Raw genomic sequence first — 19,290 nt, forward strand, 5'->3', positions numbered from 1 at the left:
ACAAAAACAACAATGAAGAAAAGCAAAAAGGACTTCTTCTATCTTTGATTTTCTTCCACATTTAAGAGAAAACCTGTCCATCAAAGTAAGACAAGTGATCTCACTGTAAGAACCCTCTGTATCTACTGTTTCTCTTCCTCACTGTGAATGTGGCCCTGTCAAGCCCTCCATCCGTGGAATCAAGAAACGTTGGAGAGGGGGATTTCTCCCAAAGCGTTCGTTGGTTTCTCCCACTCAGAGTCAGACTGTGGTGCGCCCCCCTCAGGTCACTCTGAGAACTTCTGCCTGCATATACTTAACTAAGACAGTCTCCTCTTTACAGGGATCTGTGGTGGAGAATAGAGGGAAGGGTTGGGTTGCTGAGCATCAGCCAGTCATTGGTCATTCCCAAGAGCGTGGATTCATTTGAGAAAAGTAAGACAATGGGGGGGGGGGGGGGGGTTTACAGAGACAGATGACCTCTTACAGATGTTTTAAAAAGAAAAGAACTTGCTCTGTGGTGATCCAGGAGAAGGAGAGAAAACGAGGGACAAAGATACAGAGAAGTGAAAGAAAGAGACAATTTGAGAGGACAGCAGAGGAACAGAGTGTCGGGATGTGTGACTGGGCCTACTCTCTGTTGTATCGGAGTTCTGTCCATACACACAACCTCCCTGAGGGGGAGCCTCCCCAACAGAGAAAGACAGGATTGTAGCTGGATAGGAAGACTGACAGAATAAAAGACAGAAGAGCAGAACGGAAGAAGACGTCAACCAAAAATGGGAAAATTTGACTTCTCTTTGAAGTAGCTACTTTGTGGGTGTTCTAGTGGTGGGAGGAGAAATTCTTTACCTTTTAAAAAAGTATTATGAAATATAATATAAATAAGCAAAAATATATATCTTTACTACTGAATCTATTGATGGTTTGCCTTCAATATTGACATGACTAAGTTCCAATAATTGAAGTGTTGGAGTACTTTACCTACAGTGAATATTTACAGCTGGGTCCTTTTCCTCATTTGGATGGGCAATACAATAGTATTTTTCTCCCATTCATAGGTGTAGGGTTCTATATGAGTTATTCCAGATCTTTCGGAATCTACCTGAGCTGACCTTCTCTTTCCTATGGATCTCAAACTTCCATATTTCAGGTATTAAAGACTCTCTTCCCATTATCAGTTTTGAGAAGGGACAGTTTACAGAGACAGAGAACAAGCAACACAGATAGATAACCACAGAAAAAAGAAGAGAGGGAAGCGAAAAGCTGAAGACAGAGAGCAAGGTTCAGAGGACAGGAATGGGACAGACCGATACAACACGGTGGGACAGGAGCCAGCTGCGGACGGGGTTTCTGTGGGTGGGTAACGGGGAGAGGGGCAGGGGTCTAGAGGGGACCCTAGGAGACCGCCCTGTGCCACTGATCCATGCCTACAGAATGGATAGGATAGTCTGCTACAGGACACTAGGTGTGCTGCAGGTCCCTGCAAACACTGACACCACTCCAGTAGGGTATCTGTATGGGACCTCTATCTTTCAAAGAATTTACTTCCACTCTTTTTTCAAACGTTAGAATGTTATTGATCCAACATTGTAGGCCAATTGTACATACATGTATTAAAATTCATGCATTCTCTGTTTGATTAAGGTCCCGGAAGCATGCAGAGAGCGGTTTGGGGGGGTGGGTGGGGGTGGGGGGGTTGGGGGTTGAGGCACGGCTCAGAAAGAGAAGGCACATCAATGTATTTTATTGCAGGGTTGAGAGCCCAACAGCCAATCTGGCTCCAGGCACTAACACTTATCTAACACTTATTCAGCTCGGTCAACATCAAGATCATTTTCTGGTTAACAATATCAAATGGAGAAGAGAGACTAACAGTATCCAGTCTGCTTTGTAATACTGTCTATAAGAGTGCTGGCACAGAGCCATATTCAGCTAGACTTCAACATGTATCTACTGCAGTCCAATTATATTGTGATCTTGTTACATAATATTAAGATATGCTGATATTTAAGAACAACAATAGCCTGTCATCTGTTTGTGAAGCAATAACATAAAAATAGTTCTTAGCTGAAGTTAGATCTTGTTGAATTATTATTAATTGTTAGATCAGAGGTAGGACGCTGTTGAAATATCCCGTCTTGCTTCTCACCATGCTTGTCATATAATGTAACGTCATGTGGCCTCTCTTATTCCTCACCATACTTCACCCCTTACCTCCAATGCCAACCATCAGCAGTGTTGAGTTAAGAGACAAGCACAACACATGCCAACATGGAGCAACAGAGAAACAGGTTCCCTTTACATTGGCAACGTATACATAGACAATCACACACAGACACACTCGCAGACATACCGTACACACACTCCGAAGCACATTCATAAACACATGGCATAGAAAATACAACAGTGAGGGCATGTGTTCTCTTAGCTACTGTTATGTTGTTGATATGTTGTATTTCATGTTAGTGGTCATCCTACTTGATTAATCTATGAAAAAATAAATAATAATATATGCACTCACTAATTGTAAGTCGCTCTGGATAAGAGTGTCTGCTAAATGACTAAAATGTACAAATGTAAATGTAATGGATCAGTCTCATGACGTGGACACAGTGGATTACTGTTGTGTTTGTGTTATGGCTCTTGAGAGTCACTGAACTTGTCCATCCAAAACAGATCATGCTCACAAAGAGCAGTCCACTATGGGGCACAGTGGGAATGTGTGACCTTTCAACCAAAAAAAGCTCCACGTGCACTAGAAGAGGAAGGATAAAAAGTATGTGTAAACTGTATACTGTATGGAGGCTGTATCAGGTTCTGTCTTAGCAAGTGTCTTGGAACTTGGCTGGGGAAGATGGCAGGTGAGATTTAGCAATGCTATTAGCCCATGACAACAATATATGGTATTATGTGCTTGTGATTCATCTCCCTACGCTCACAAGCAGCTAATTTAAGAAGCTGCGGACGACACTGGCATTATAGTTTCATACTGCAACAATTGTGGAAGCAGCTTCTTCTTCTTCTTCTTTTTCAGAGTTGATTGATCATAGAAGCCTTTGGCTTGCAGTTGTCCTACCTTTGTCTGGTGTAACTGTAGACTAGAGGATAAGGTGAGGGCCTGATGTTATCATAGAGCATAAGGATATCAAGGATCTCTCGGTGGTGAACAAGGCATGTCTTTGATTGTGCTATTCTTTAGTGTTAGAGGCTGGGGCGTCAGGTTGTGAGTGTGGCATGGCCGTCCTCTTGGCCACATACCCACCCAGCTAGCTGCAGCAGAGGGTAGGCCTGGGGGCCTTGGGGGTCGAGCGGTGGGCATGGGGGCGCCGGCTCTGTCAGTGACCTCCCCTGGGAAGGGCCAGCTACCGGCCAATTAGACACAAGTCAAGGATGGGGGGATGGAGGGAGGAACAAACAGATCAGACAATGGGTGGAGGAAAAACAAAGAAAAACAAACATATGACAAAGAAAAACAGAAAAAGGGAAAGTTAAGGTTGGCCCAGGGGGCAGTGTGATAGTCTCAGTGATTGTGAACAAACCACATGGAGAGGATAGAACAGCCAGAGATGGAGAGGAGGGTTGGCAGGGTAAAGTAAAGAAGAATTTCAAGAAAATCCCAAAACAAAAAAACAAGACCACTGATTAGTGATTTGTTTATATATTTGTTCAGTAACTTATTTCATGCGGAAGTAAATAAACGAAGGTAAGAGTAATTCAGATGATTCAGTTTTAATGAAAGAGAGTGAGAAGAGTTGGACAGGGAAAAAGGCTAGCGTCCAAATGCCAAATAAGAATGTTGGGGGTGATGCTGTGTCGCTCAGCAGTAGTATGTGGGTGGGGGACCTAAAGTTGTTTGTGTTGGAGGCTGTATACACAAGGATAGTAAGGACAAGACCTACGGTCATATAGGAGATAGCAATAACAAAAATAATCTGTGTGCTCTCTAAAGTGTATTTTTGTGTCACGTTTCAGACTTGTGTGTGTGCAGTTTCTCCTCCCTGAGTACACATGAAAGTATGTTTGTGCTTGAGTCTGAGTGTGTGCCCTGAGGTGTGTTCCCTGAGGTGTGTTCCCTGAAGTGTGTGCCCTGAAGTGTGTGCCCTGAAGTGTGTGCCCTGAAGTGTGTGCCCTGAGGCAAGTGTGCCCTGAGATTTAAGCCCTGGGATGTGTGCCCTGATGTAAGGCCTGTGTCTACGTGTGTCATATTACGTACCCTTCCTGACTCTGGCCGCCGTGTGGCCTGGCCGCCCTCCCATAGCCAGGAGGAAGCAGGGCTGCTGCTCGGACCGGTCAATAGGGCTTAAGATATGGCCGTCGTCAGGTGATAGGATCTGGTCTATGTGGGGACAGTCTTCATTGGCCAGCGCTGCTTTTTCTGCCTCCTTGGCTGCCTCCTTGGCTGACTCCTTGGCTAAATCCTTGTCTAACTCCTTGGCTGACTCCTTGGCTGACTCCTTGGACGTTTCCCCGTTCACGTTGGGATCTTGAAAAACAGCTTGTGGAACTGAAACAGAGGGAGAAGAACTTTGTAGTGATTCCTCAATGGTGTGGAAGAGGATGTGTCAGAACCGGCATTTATGTGCAAGCTTGGCTGTTTTTTTAATCAACCAGGTAACACAGTTTTGAAGCACAATCGTCAAACTTTTTAAAATGTAAAATCAACATTGACCTTTCCCAACTGCCCCAAATCCCAACCACTGGAACTTCAACTAACAAAAACTCTTCATACTTGCTGCTCAATTTGGCACAGAATACCTGCTTTCTTTGGTTTCCCAAATCGCTCACTCTCAAAACTAACAAGTTCCTGTCCTGTAAATTTACCACCAGTATTTCCAGACATAGCAGTGACTATTTACAGGTTAATAAAACAACCATAGTGCCATACAGTGGTGTAAAGTCCTTAAGTAAAAATACTTTAAAGTACTACTTAAGTCATTTTTTAAAATATCTGTACTTTACTTTCCTATTTTTATTACTTCACTACATTCCTAAAGAAAATGCTGTACTTTTCCCTGACACCCAAAAGTACTCATTACATTTTGAATGCTTAGCAGGACAGGAAAATGATCAAATTCACACACTTATCAAGAGAACATCCCTGGTCATCCCTACTGCCTCTGATCTGGCGGACTCACTAAACACAAATGCTTTGTTCGTAAATGATGTCTGAGTGTTGGAGTGTGACCCTGGCTATCCGTAAATAAATAAATAAAAATTGTGCCGTCTGGTTTGCTTAATATAAGGAATTCTAAATTATTTGTACTTTTGATACTGAAGTATATTTAAAACCAAATACTTTTAGACTTTTACTCAAGTAGTACTTTACTGGGTGACTTTCACTTTAACTTGAGTCATTTTCTATTAAAGGTATCTTTCCTTTTACTCAAGTATGACAAATCGGGTACTTTTTCCACCACTGGTGCATTACGATTCTTCATCTTCAGTATGGTTAATAAAGGTAGTGGAGTTCACAAACTCTACCTTCTGTACATGACCAACTCCCAACAATCTGAGAGAACTGGAAACACTACCATTTGATCATCCAGGCCTCACATGTCATACCTCATGTGGGCCTTATAAGCATTACATCTCCAGACTGGATCACACAGCCCAGACCACCACTGTCACCTCTGTAGTAAAACATGATTTGTGGGTAACACTTGCAGATATTAGCAATGGTCTCTCTGCTGCTGCATTAATGCTCCACCCCATTACACATGTACAGATATTCATTTGCTCTTGTCAGCGCAGCAGGCAGCAGACAGACCCTAGCCAGCCACACACAGCCATTGTACATGTGACGCAGACCCCCTGGGATGGAGGGAGAGGAAGGAGGGGAGAGAGAGTGGGAGATGAGTCACTTTCTTCGGAATAGTTCAATGAATAAAGACACCATACTCTACGTCCCTCACTCCTTCCCTCCTCCTTCACTTGAATTGCACCCTGTCTGTTCCTCTCTTTCTCCCTATCGACTTTGTCTTTTTTTCATCCCTCTGTTATTTCCCCCCATCCCCTCATTCATCTTCTGGATATCTGTATCCAGGTCATGGGCTCTATTGATTGGCTGTTGGCCTGGTCATCGTGCATGTCTGATGTGATGAAGTGGCATAGGATTTGTCCAGTTGGTGCCTCTTTACGGGAAAGAGAGGGAGGGTAAAGATGACACAGCAGTAATGACCATATCACTGAGATCTGTCCATCACTGGCATTGTGGAGGAAGCATGATGCATTTTGGTCATTTTGGTCAGCCATCACTACAGCCTGAAGCCACCTTACTCTCTACTTTCTACTGTACTAACAACATTTATCGCAGAACCATACTCATCGCCTCTCATTCAAATGTATTGCCACACTGCACAACCACAGAAGAGATATACAGCGTGATACTGTATGTAAGTTAGCAGACCTGGTCCAGAAGTGTGTGTCTGTGTGCACGTGTGGCTAAAAACGGCTCACTGAATTAATGATGACAGACATTTCAGAGGGTGTTTTTTTTTTACTGCACTGGCTTGCTTAGTGCTCACTGTCTGGGACTGCACTCCCATTGTCATCCCAATGGCACGTCACTGGGTCAACTCCCCACTGGTCCCTTCATGTGTGTCTGTGTGTTTTGACATTGATTAGTAAAAATAGATGTGTCCATCTGTTTAAACTTCCAACAATAAGCACACACCATATTCAAGTATGTAGCAAAGTAATGGATGTCATAAATAAGCAAGTAGCTACGTTTTGTGCGCGTGCGCGTGCGCGCGTGTGTGATTGTGTCTGTGTGTGTCGAGCCAGAATGCTCGATCACATCAGCTGCTCAAGGGACCAGTGTTATGAGGAGTACAGTACAGTACTTTAAAAGTTATGTAACCTTTCCCAGCTCTCTTATTCAGAGAAAGTGAGCTCTTTGTAGACTGCTGTAAAGAGTAAATTGATGCATTGCATATTTGGCAATCCTAGCCTATCCCTCATCCTAATCAAACAGCCCATGCCTCTTGTTCAATGACTGGAGGACTCAGACAGAGTTCTCACTCCACGGTAGGCCGTATATAGAGAATGCCAATTTAAGTGCCAGAAGCACAACATTCCACATACATTATTAATTTCCCCCTGAGCTGAACCCAACCCATCTTGATGGCCCATGCTCAGCACGTTCCTGAATGTGTGTATTCATGTGTTATTACATACTTGGAAGCAGTTGATTACATAAATGTATCCCTTATAGTCACTTTGGAATAATGTCCATGTAATGTAAAGTGTTGCTCTAATGTCTGTGTGTTAAATTACCATTCAGTGACATCATGTACAGTAGATGGATGAGCTGGTCAAATTGTTTTCTGATTGGGTGCTAAATGAGTTTCAGATTGCCTGGTTACTCCATCATTCTGCTCTGCAGCCCAGTGTGAATAATAGGAGAAGCAAGTGAATGGCTGCAGTTCCTGGCAGAACCTGAATCCTATTGTGCCATGTGCGTTGCTTGGACACTGTTGTCATGGCAACATGCATTGGCACGGAAAAAAGATTGGGGGGAATTAAATAAACGAGACATTAAGTAAGAGAGAGGATGGTGGGAAGGTGAAAACAATCATTGTTTTTACCACCTCCAGAGAACGTACATTATGGCAGTGCCTGGTGAAACTCTAACTCTCATTGGTCAAGATCATAGAAGTAATGGGACTTCAGTACATCCTGTATCATATGACTAGAGGAAGTCAGGAAGTCAGGAAGTGTGACCCTTGTTATTGTTTTTCCTCTCTCCTCCAGCAGACAGGTCATTATGTCACCTCTAGTTGTTCTCTCTGCAGGGAGTCAGGTCAGGTGACAAGCCCTGATGGCTCAGCGTGTAGACACCATCTGACATGCTGCAAAGTAAAGGTGCAGATAGAGGTCAAGGTCATCTACAAACAAATAACTATCACTGAATATTTAAGTATCGTTGGAATCTTATCAGTAGAAACACCTTGTAAGTGGGACATCTTGGAAACTCAACTCTCCAGGGAAAACATAGATTATAAAGTTATAAAGGATTCTATTATAAACAGGAGTACAGCCAGCGAGTGAGGGGTGCAGTGTGTTTTGTGTGTGTGTGAGAGAGTGCTCATGACTCAGCAAAGGGCTGTTAGTCATAGACGTAGTGTGTAATGATGCTTGGCCGTAACATGTGGCAGTAAATAAGGAACCATCACCAGATGTACTCATGGCCACTTCAGGCCCTCGTGGCAGGGCATAAATACACACTGATCTCACTACTCACACTACTTCATAGAACCCCATGGAATCAGTTGGGCCCTATCCCTATCATAAGTAGGCGATGTACAGTATATCAGCCTGTGAGGAACTGAGAATCCCCCAAAGCTGCTTGTGCTCACCACAGCTGGCCTGGTCACCAAGCAGAAAAACATGAAAGAGCAACACAGTCATCATCCATCTAAGGGACTTCCTGCAAATTGATAGGTTCTATGAGGGAAACCTCACTCTCTGTTGTCTTTGTCCAACTTCCCCTATGAGTCACACATGTTAAACAGGTCTCCAGGCAACCAGGCTGTCTCTTTTATTGCAGTCATTTATAGAGTGCGATATCACTGGTGCAATGTTAGTTCAAAAAGTTAACTGTGAAATAATGGCATTCGCTGTTAAAAATATATACAGTATCTCACAAAAGTGAGTACACCCCTCACATTTTTGTAAATATTTGAGTGTATATTTTCATGTGACAACACTGAAGAAATGACACTTTGCTACAATGTAAAGTAGTGAGTGTACAGCTTGTATAACAGTGTAAATTTGCTGTCCCCTCAAAATAACACAACACACAGCCATTAATGTCTAAACCGCTGGCAACAAAAGTGAGTACACCCCTAAGTGAAAATGTCCAAATTGGGCCCAAAGTGTCAATATTTTGCAGCACTGCCTTAACCCTCTTGGGCATTGTCACGGAATCAGCCGAGGCTGCTCCTCCTCCTTGCTCGGGCAGGCTTCGGCGTTCGTCGTCCCCGGAGTACTAGCTGCCACCGATCTATGTTTCTGTGTTTGACTTGTTTTGTCTTGATTGTGTACACCTGTTTCCTATTATGTTGTATTGTATTCCCTATTTAACCCTCTGTTGTTCATTGTGTGTTGTGTGTGATTGTTCTCGTCATTTTCGGCAGTTGCTAGTGTGCGGGTATTCCCCTCCCTGTTTGGAGGTTGTTTTGTATTCTGGTTACTTTGTTAGTAAAGTATCGTTTCCAGTAGCTCGGTGTCCTGCGTTTGACTTCGCCTACCGCATTCACGTCGCATTCTGACAGAATCACACACCTCTCATGGAGTCAGCAGGAGAGGCGGTGCCAGCTGGATCTATGGAGGCACGCGTTGAACACCAAGCGACCATGATCCAGGCTCTCGGCACCGCCATGGAACGGGTGGTGAACACCATTGAGCGATGGGAAAGAGGGGGTCTACCTATATCCCCTCCAACGATACCACCACCATCGGCGATGCCCATCGTTTCACCTCCGGGGTCCAGTGGGATTCGGCTCTCGCTCCCGAGGGCTTATGATGGCACAGTGGCCGGGTGCCAGGGTTTCCTACTCCAGGTTGAACTCTACCTAGCAACCATTCACCTGGCGCCCTCGGGATACGAGAGCGTGTCCGCCCTCATCTCCTGTCTGTCCGGCAAGGCGCTGGAGTGGGCCAACGCCGAGTGGGGTGGGATAGACGCCGCTACGGTCAGCTATGCGGAGTTCACCCGCCGCTTCCGGGCAGTATTCGATCATCCACCAGAGGGTAAAGTGGCGGGTGAGCGTCTATTCCACCTTAGACAGGGGAGGAGGAGCGCGCAGTAGTTCGCGCTGGACTTCCGGACGCTGGCTGCCAACACGGGATGGAATGAGAGGGCCCTCATCGACCACTATAGATGTAGCCTGAGGGAGGACGTGCGTCGGGAATTGGCCTGCAGGGACACCAACCTCAGCTTTGATCAACTGGTGGACATGTCGATTCGCCTGGATACCCTGTTGGCTACCCGCGGACGTCCGGATTCGGGGCCGTCCATTCCATCCCCCAGCACTTCCGAGCCGACCCCTATGGAGCTCGGGGGTGCTGGTGCTAGGGAGACCAGGAGGGAGACCAGGAGGGAGGCCGTCCCCTGCACCAACTGTGGCCGCAGAGGACACACTGCTGGTCGGTGCTGGGGAGGGTCTCCTAGGAATCGAGGCAGTGGACGACACACTGATGAGTCATTCCAGGTGAGTAGGCACCCAACTCACCCAGAGCTCTCTGTTGATCATATGTGTATTAAAGTGGTGTTTCCCGAGGTTTCTCCTCACTCCCAGCATAAGGCGCTAGTAGATTCAGGCGCAGCTGGGAATTTTATCGATCGCCAGTTCACCTATAAGTTAGGGATTCCTATCGTACCTGTTGATGTTCCCTTCCCTATTCATGCCCTAGATAGCCACCCTTTGGGGTCAGGATTGTTTAGGGAGGTCACGGCGCCTCTCCGGATGAAAACGCAGGAGGGCCATGAGGAGATATTACGTTTGTATTTCATTGATTCTCCTGCGTTTCCCGTGGTGTTGGGGCTTCCCTGGTTAACATCTCATAACCCCAACATTTCATGGCAGCAGAGAGCTCTCAAGAGATGGTCTGATTAGTGTACTGGGCGGTGTGTAGGCGTTTCCGTAGGGGCAACGACGGTGGAAAGCCCGAACCAAGTTCCCACCTTGCACATTCCACCTGAGTATGCCGATTTGGCACTCGCCTTCAGTAAGAAGAAGGCGACTCAATTACCACCTCATCGACAGGGGAATTGTGCGATAGACCTCCAAGTAGGCGCTGCGCTTCCACGTAGTCACGTGTATCCTCTGTCTCAGGAGGAAACGGCCGCTATGGAGACCTACGTCACCAAATCTCTGAGACAGGGTTACATACGGCCGTCCACTTCCCCTGCGTCCTCAAGTTTCTTTTTTGTGAAGAAGAAGGATGGGGGTTTATGCCCGTGTATTGATTACCGTGGTCTAAATCAGATCACCATCAAATACAGCTATCCTCTCCCTCTGATTGCTAGTATGACGGAGTCATTACACGGGGCACGATTCTTCACAAAATTGGATCTCAGGAGCGCGTACAACCTGGTGCGCATTAGGGAGGGAGATGAGTGGAAGACAGCATTCAGTACCACCTCGGGTCACTATGAGTACCTCGTCATGCCATACGGTTTAATGAATGCTCCTTCAGTCTTCCTATCATTTGTGGACGAGATTTTCCGGGACTTGCATGGACAGGGTGTTGTGGTATATATTGATGACATTCTAATATACTCCGCTACACGAGCCGAGCATGTGTCCCTGGTGCGTCGAGTGCTTGGTAGACTGTTGGAGCATGACCTGTATGCGAAGGCGGAGAAATGTCTGTTCTTCCAGGAGTCCATCTCCTTCCTGGGACATCGGTTGTCTGCGTCAGGGGTAGAGATGGAGATTGACCGCGTTTCTGCCGTGCGTAATTGGCAGACTCCCACCACGGTAAAGGAGGTGCAGCGCTTCTTGGGTTTTGCCAATTACTACCGGAGGTTTATCCAGGGCTTTGGACAGGTAGCAGCTCCCATTACCTCTCTGCTAAAGGGGGGTCCGGTGCGCCTGCAGTGGTCAGCTGAGGCGGACAGGGCGTTTAAACGTCTGAAGGACCTATTTACCTCGGCTCCGGTGCTGGCGCATCCGGATCCCTCTTTGGCATTCCAGGTGGAGGTGGACGCTTCCGAGGCTGGGATCGGCGCTGTGCTGTCTCAGCGCTCGGGTACGCCACCTAAACTCTGACCCTGTGCTTTCTATTCTAAGAAGCTCAGTCCGGCGGAGCGCAATTATGACGTGGGGGGACAGGGAGCTGCTAGCTGTGGTTCAAGCCCTGAAGGTGTGGAGACATTGGCTTGAGGGGGCTAAACACCCTTTTCTCATTCTGACTGACCATCGTAACCTGGACTACATCTGGGCAGCGAGGAGGCTGAATCCTCGCCAGGCAAGGTGGTCTATGTTTCTCTTCCGCTTTGTCTTTAAGCTCACCTATAGACCAGGGTCCCAAAACGCTAAGGCAGACACCCTGTCCCGACTATATGACACAGAGGAGAGGTCCATTGAGCCCACTCCCATACTCCCGGCGTCTTGTCTGGTGGCACCGGTGGTGTGGGAGGTTCATGCGGAAATCGAGCGGGCGTTACGTTCCGATCCTACTCCTCCACAGTGTCCAGAGGGTCGGAGGTACGTGCCGCTCGAGGTTCGCGATCGTTTGATATACTGGGCTCACACGTCACCCTCCTCTGGTCATCCTGGTATTGGTCGGACAGTGCACTGCCTTAGTGGGAAGTACTGGTGGCCAACTTTAGCGAAGGACGTGAGGGTTTATGTTTCCTCCTGCTCGGTGTGCGCCCAGTGTAAGGCACCTAGACACCTGCCCTGGGGGAAGTTACAACCCCTACCCGTTCCACAACAGCCGTGGTCTCACCTATCGGTGGATTTTGTCATGGACCTTCCCCCCTCCCAGGGGAACACTACGATCTTGGTCGTTGTGGATCGGTTTTCTAAAGCCTGCCGTCTCATTCCCCTGCCAGGTCTCCCTACTGCCCTACAAACTGCTGAGGCCCTGTTTACACACGTCTTCCGGCACTATGGGGTGCCTGAGGATATAGTGTCTGATCAGGGTCCCCAGTTCACCTCTAGAGTCTGGGGGGCATTTATGGAAGGTCTGGGGGTCTCGATTAGCCTTACCTCAGGTTTTCACCCCGAGAGTAATGGGCAGGTGGAGAGAGTGAACCAGGATGTGGGTAGGTTTCTGAGGTCGTATTGCCAGGACCGGCAAGAGGAGTGGTCGGGATATATTCCCTGGGCAGAGATAGCCCAAAACTCACTCCGCCATTCGTCCACTAACCTTACGCCTTTCCAGTGTGTGCTATGTTATCAGCCGGTTCTGGCACCTTGGCATCAGAGCCAGACCGAAGCCCCTGCGGTGGACGAGTGGTTTCGGCGCTCGGAAGAAACTTGGAACGCTGCGCATGTCCATCTGCAGCGGGCTATCAGGCGGCAAAAGGCGAGTGCCGATCGCCACCGCAGTGAGGGTTCGGTGTATGCACCGGGAGATCGGGTCTGGCTCTCGACCCGAAACCTGCCCCTTCGCCTGCCCTGCCGGAAGCTGGGTCGGCGGTTTGTGGGGCCATTTAAAGTCCTGAGGAGACTGAACGAGGTATGCTATAGGTTACAACTGCCCATTAATTACCGCATTAACCCCTCGTTCCATGTGTCTCTCCTCAGGCCGGTGGTGGCTGGTCCACTCCAGGAGAGTGAGGTACGAGAGGCTCCTCCGCCCCCGTTGGACATCGAGGGGGCTCCGGCGTACTCAGTCCGTTCCATCTTGGATTCGAGGTGTCGGACGGGGGGCCTGCAGTATCTCGTGGAGTGGGAGGGGTACGGTCCGGAGGAACGGTGCTGGGTCCCCAGGAGGGACATCCTAGATCCCTCCATGTTGAGGGACTTCCACCGGAGTCATCTGACTCGCCCTGCTCCACGTCCTCCTGGCCATCCCCGAGGCCGGGGTCGGCGCACGGCTGGGGCCGCGCGTCAAGGGGGGGGGGGTACTGTCACGGAATCAGCCGAGGCTGCTCCTCCTCCTTGCTCGGGTAGGCTTCAGCGTTCGTCGTCCCCGGAGTACTAGCTGCCACCGATCTATGTTTCTGTGTTTGACTTGTTTTGTCTTGATTGTGTACACCTGTTTCCTATTATGTTGTATTGTATTCCCTATTTAACCCTATGTCGTTCATTGTGTGTTGTGTGTGATTGTTCTCGTCATTTTCGGCAGTTGCTAGTGTGCGGGTATTCCCCTCCCTGTTTGGAGGTTGTTTTGTATTCTGGTTACTTTGTTAGTAAAGTATTGTTTCCAGTAGCTCGGTGTCCTGCGTTTGACTTCGCCTACCGCATTCACGTCGCATTCTGACAGGCATGGAGTTCACCAGAGCTTCACAGGTTGCCACTGGAGTCCTCTTCCAGTCCTCCATGACGACATCACAGAGCTGGTGGATGTTAGAGACCTTACACTCCTCCACCTTCCGTTTGAGGATGCCCCACAGATGCTCAATAGGGTTTAGGTCTGGAGACCCTCAGCTTCTTTAGCAAGGCAGTGGTCGTCTTGGAGGTGTGTTTGGGGTCGTTATCATGTTGGAATACTGCCCTGCAGCCCAGTCTCCGGAGGGAGGGGATCATGCTCTGCTTCAGTATGTCACAGTACATGATGGCATTCATGGTTCCCTCAATGAACTGTAGCTCCCCAGTCCCGGCAGCACTCATGCAGCCCCAGACCATGACACTCCCACCACCATGCTTGACTGTAGGCAAGACACACTTGTCTTTGTACTCCTCACCTGGTTGCCGCCACACACGCTTGACACCATCTGAAACAAATAAGTTTATCTTGGTCTCATCAGACCACAGGACATGGTTCCAGTAATCCATGTCCTTAGTCTGCTTGTCTTCAGCAAACTGTTTGCGGGCTTTCTTGTACATCATCTTTAGAAGAGGCTTCCTTCTGGGACGACAGCCATGCAGACCAATTTGATGCAGTGTACGGCATATGGTCTGAGCACTGACAGGCTGACCCCCCACCCCTTCAACCTCTGCAGCAATGCTGGCAGCACTCATACGTCTATTTCCCAAAGACAACCTCTGGATATGACGCTGAGCACGTGCACTCAACTTCTTTGGTCGACCATGGCGAGGCCTGTTCTGAGTGGAACCTGTCCTGTTAAACCGCTGTATGGTCTTGGCCACCGTGCTGCAGCTCAGTTTCAGGGTCTTGGCAATCTTCTTATAGCCCAGGCCATCTTTATGTAGAGAAACAATTCTTTTTTTCAGATCCTCAGAGAGTTCTTTGCCATGAGGTGCCATGTTGAACTTCCAGTGACCAGTATGAAGAAGTGTGAGAGCGATGACACCAAATTTAACACACCTGCTCCCCATTCACACCTGAGACCTTGTAACACTAATGAGTCACATGACACCGGGGAGTGTCACATGACACTTAGGGGTGTACTAACTTTTGTTGCCAGCGGTTTAGACATTAATGTCTGTGTGTTGAGTTATTTTGAGGGGACAGCAAATTTACACTGTTATACAAGCTGTACACTCACTACTTTACATTGTAGCAAAGTGTCATTTCTTCAGTGTTGCCACATGAAAAGATACACTCAAATATTTACAAAAATGTGAGGGGTGTACTCACTTTTGTGAGATACTGTATATATACAGTATATTCTGAGAAGCTTCCTATTCTGCTAGCTGGCCTATGCATCATAAAAATACATTTGGCAAATGAATACAAATGAACAATATGTCTGCAGGCTTTAAACTTTTTTCACAGTACTGCAGTATTTTTCCAGAGACAGCACAAAAGCAGATACGTTAACTAGGAAATATCATAAATGCATGGGTGTGATTCATAAATGGTGATGTATTTTCCATCTGAGGGGAGAAAATAGGCTATTTAACATCTGCTGTCAGGATGGCTGGCTACTGTATGTGCCACTGTGTTATCTTTGGTGTTTTCATCACTGCATAAAACTGGTCAGGGTAGAGATGAAAAGGTAGTTGAGGGGGAGATTGGTCTGGTGTGGTATGAGGTTGATAATGTCTGGTGAGTAGGCAGTGGAGTTGATGACATGTGTATGTGTGGAGTGGTCACTGGTCAACATACTGTCATGTAGGGGCTCTCTACATTCAATGGATCCTGGTGTGGTGAATGGCTGTTTTTCTGACTGGTGAGTTAGCAGGAGGAGGAGGGGGAAGAGGAGAGAGGAGGAGGAGTAGGAGGAGGAGGAGGAGGAGGAGGAGGAGGAGGAGGAGGAGGAGTGAAGGCAGGGGTGTTCAGTCTGTTTGAGCATTTATTTTCTTTTCATTCAGATTCAGACGGACATTCGGCAGAAAGTTTTCCTACCTGCTCTGTTTATTTCTAAGATCTCTTCTGGTGGTTCTTGTGGTGCCAGGGGCCATGTGTCGTCCTGCGTGCTGTGGTGAGGTGAGGTTACCTCCGACTTACAGTAATTGGGGGAGCCCAGAAGTGGGGCGCGGGGGATATGCTTGTTCTTTTTCTTTGGTAACTTCTGTTTGGCCATCGCCAGGGAGTAATACATACCAAAGTTATTGACAATAACAGGCACTGGCATGGCGATAGTCAGCACACCAGCCAGAGCACACAGCGCTCCCACCAGCATGCCAGACCATGTCTGAGGGTACATGTCTCCATAGCCAAGGGTTGTCATGGTCACCACAGCCCACCAGAATCCAATAGGAATGTTCTTGAAGTGTGTGTGCTCGCTGGCTCGGGGGTCATTGGGCTTGGCACCAATCCGTTCAGCATAATAGATCATAGTGGCGAAGATGAGCACACCCAGGGCGAGGAAGATGATGAGAAGTAGGAACTCATTGGTGCTGGCTCGAAGTGTATGACCCAGGACACGCAGTCCCACAAAGTGCCGAGTCAGCTTAAAGATTCGGAGGATCCGGACAAAGCGTACCACGCGTAGGAAACCCAGTACATCCTTAGCTGCCTTGGAAGAGAGCCCACTCAGCCCCACCTCCAGGTAGAAGGGCATGATGGCAATAAAGTCGATGATGTTGAGGGTGTTACGGAAAAACTCCAGCTTGCTCGGACAGAATGTCACTCGCATAATGAACTCAAATGTAAACCACAGCACACAGACCCCCTCAATATAGGTGAGGAAGACCACGGTCTCAGTCTCCTGGTAGACCCGCGTGCTGTTGTCCAGCGGGTCGATTTCCGTCCGGTTGATGATGGGGTTGAAGGCCTCGTGTGTCTCCAGGCAGAAGGTGGTGATGGAAACCAGGATGAAGAACAGGGAGGCGAAGGCTATCCACTGCAGGGGAGAGAGGAGAGGGATGGAGAGAAGGAGGGAGAGGGAAAGAGAGAAGGAGAGATTATAAGCGAGGGAGATTAGAATACAAACCTGTAGGAACAGAGCATTAGCACACCCCCACAGCTCTCTTCAGTTCTACAACACAAATCTAGGTCAGTACTCTTAACTGGGTGTCACTTGAAAGGGCGTGCACCTAAACTGTGGTGCTCCTCCGGTAAGAGAGTTGCTAGTACTGGTGGGGCCTGCAGGGAGGAGGGAAGGGAAGAGGGATGTTATGTACTGTATAGGGGAAAGCTTGTTTCTGGGTCAGCTTTTGCACCAGCACTTAAGGTATTATTTCCGGGAGGGCACTGTGTTCACCATGGCATCTGGCCCAAACGATAACGTGACGGTGCCACCGCATCAATTTTGAATGGTGCTATAATGCATAGTCCTTAATGTATAGGCTGCTATACACTGCTGCCCATAGATTAGGGCTGACAGCAGTGCTGCTGCTGCCAGAAGAGGCTGATGGGGTTGCATAACTCCACTTAACACCACTGGAATATTATAGCGATGCTCCAGAACTTTTGTATAATTTCAGCCAGTAGTTTTGAAAGTGGTGCTCACAAGCCAAAACAGGTCCCAGTTTTTTGTGTAACACGTCATCCAGTTGTGTACTACGTCATCCAATTGATATGATATGTTTACGAATCCAATTCATACAATATGTTACGAATTTGTTTTGCTTAAGATCCCGGACTGCATCCTTAAACAGGTCCAAGTCTGAGAGGAGGCAGGCACATACACCACAACCACAGTCCAGTAGTAATAGAGCCAGAGTACTACCTGGACACAAAGGGCTTAGTGATTACATTATAGGAGAACAAATGCCAATTAGGTTATTTTTCTAAGACAGTTATTTTTGTGCATGGTCCACAACTTCCAACATCCTTGACCTTTAACAAACCGAGCCAAAGCAATGCCAATATAAAGTGTCAATCAAATGGATCTTTTCAACTTTACGGTATAGTACAGGCACGCCTTACAACCCTGATACTCACAATAATAACAACAACCTCTCAGGAGAAAGGATTCATTGACAAAAGAAGCACACCAGGGTGTTGAGAAATTAAGTGGTCTCCAGTGACCCTTGGGAGGCTTGTGTAATGGAAAAAGGCACAAAAAAACATATCCCAGTTAACCCTTTACACTTAACCCTAGGCAATGCCTTTTCCCATTAGGTTTAATTCAGGGTAGTAAATGTACCCTGTGTCCCACTTATACAATCAGAAAGAGTCAGACAGAAAAGACAATACAGTCTGACTGACTCATTACATTGAGAGAAATTCATTACTTTTAAAGAAACTGATCTAGAGCGAATCACTCTGATACTGTCTATTGTTGTTGAAGGCTTTGCAAGCTGCAGGCCCTTCTGCAATGTGTGATAATGCAAGTGATAACACAGTACATTAGATATGGTAACTCCACCCGCCTGAGGCAGCAGAGGTCTGGAGATGATGGCTCACATGACAGGGAGGGTGGCGTCTGAAAGAAGAAAAGCCCACTGCAATTTCTTTCTTAGAAACACACACATTCATTCACACTCTCACTCTCATTCTCTGACACACACACAACACACACTAGACATTGACAACAACAACAACCACAGCAGCAACAACAATAACAACAACCACTGCAGCAACAACAACCACAAGAACACTTCAATCCACAAGTGTAAATTAAATTCAATGACTTCGTTTTCACACTCTTGACTGTTTCCATCTGTCCTGTCCTCCACATAAAAATATCCTTCTGGTTGGGTTTCTGAAATGAAGACAGGTTGTGGTAAGGCCAGAAGGAAGAGTGTTACTGTCCTTGTCGCCACAACATTTTCTCTCACAAGCCCAGCAAAGGTGACAGACTTGCTTCCATTCTTTCACTGGTGTGAAAATAAAATCAGCAGCATCCCTGCATGTGCTTAATTACCGAGGCATGTCATTGGACTGAGAAACAATTTAACTGCTGTCAACTTCCTGTGCAGAATATCCAAAATCTAAGTCCATGTGACATTACTCTCAGAACATCCAACATTTTCTCCAACACAATCAACTATCTGTATCAGTACAGCAACATTATTAATAATGTATGATATGCAGCTGTTAGAGGAAAACCTGGAACATTGGAAAAGTATCACATTGTTCACTAATGAAGGAACTTGAGCCGTTAACACAAATTCCATGAGTCCAATTGAACTCTCCAGAGAAAGGAAATGAAACAGCTATCTTTGAAAAACATTAACTAACCTTTCCTTTATCTTTACTCCATGACTGTCCACAGACCGCTGGTACAGAACATAGAAACAATACTGTAATATAGATACAGGAAAGGATCACCACATCATTGAGGAACTTCTAAGCAGAGTGGTATCATGGCATGTGTGTCATTAGTATCCT

General features: G+C 47.2%; 1 protein-coding gene across 1 annotated transcript in view; it reads right to left on the reverse strand.

Moving 5' to 3' along the window:
- Positions 1–261: 261 nt before the first annotated feature.
- The window catches only part of kcnc1a (potassium voltage-gated channel, Shaw-related subfamily, member 1a), a gene marked incomplete at both ends in the record, with an annotated part of 33,537 nt that continues 14,508 nt past the window's right edge, over positions 262–19,290 (reverse strand). The window contains 3 exons of the mRNA XM_084154237.1: positions 262–326; positions 4,196–4,381; positions 15,916–16,855. Coding sequence (XP_084010363.1) covers positions 262–326; positions 4,196–4,381; positions 15,916–16,855 — 1,191 coding nt within the window. The remainder of the gene's footprint in view (positions 327–4,195; positions 4,382–15,915; positions 16,856–19,290) is intronic.

This window comes from Coregonus lavaretus (assembly GCF_964263955.1).
Source record: "Coregonus lavaretus genome assembly, chromosome: 37".
In the NCBI taxonomy this organism is placed as follows: Eukaryota; Metazoa; Chordata; class Actinopteri; order Salmoniformes; family Salmonidae; genus Coregonus; species Coregonus lavaretus.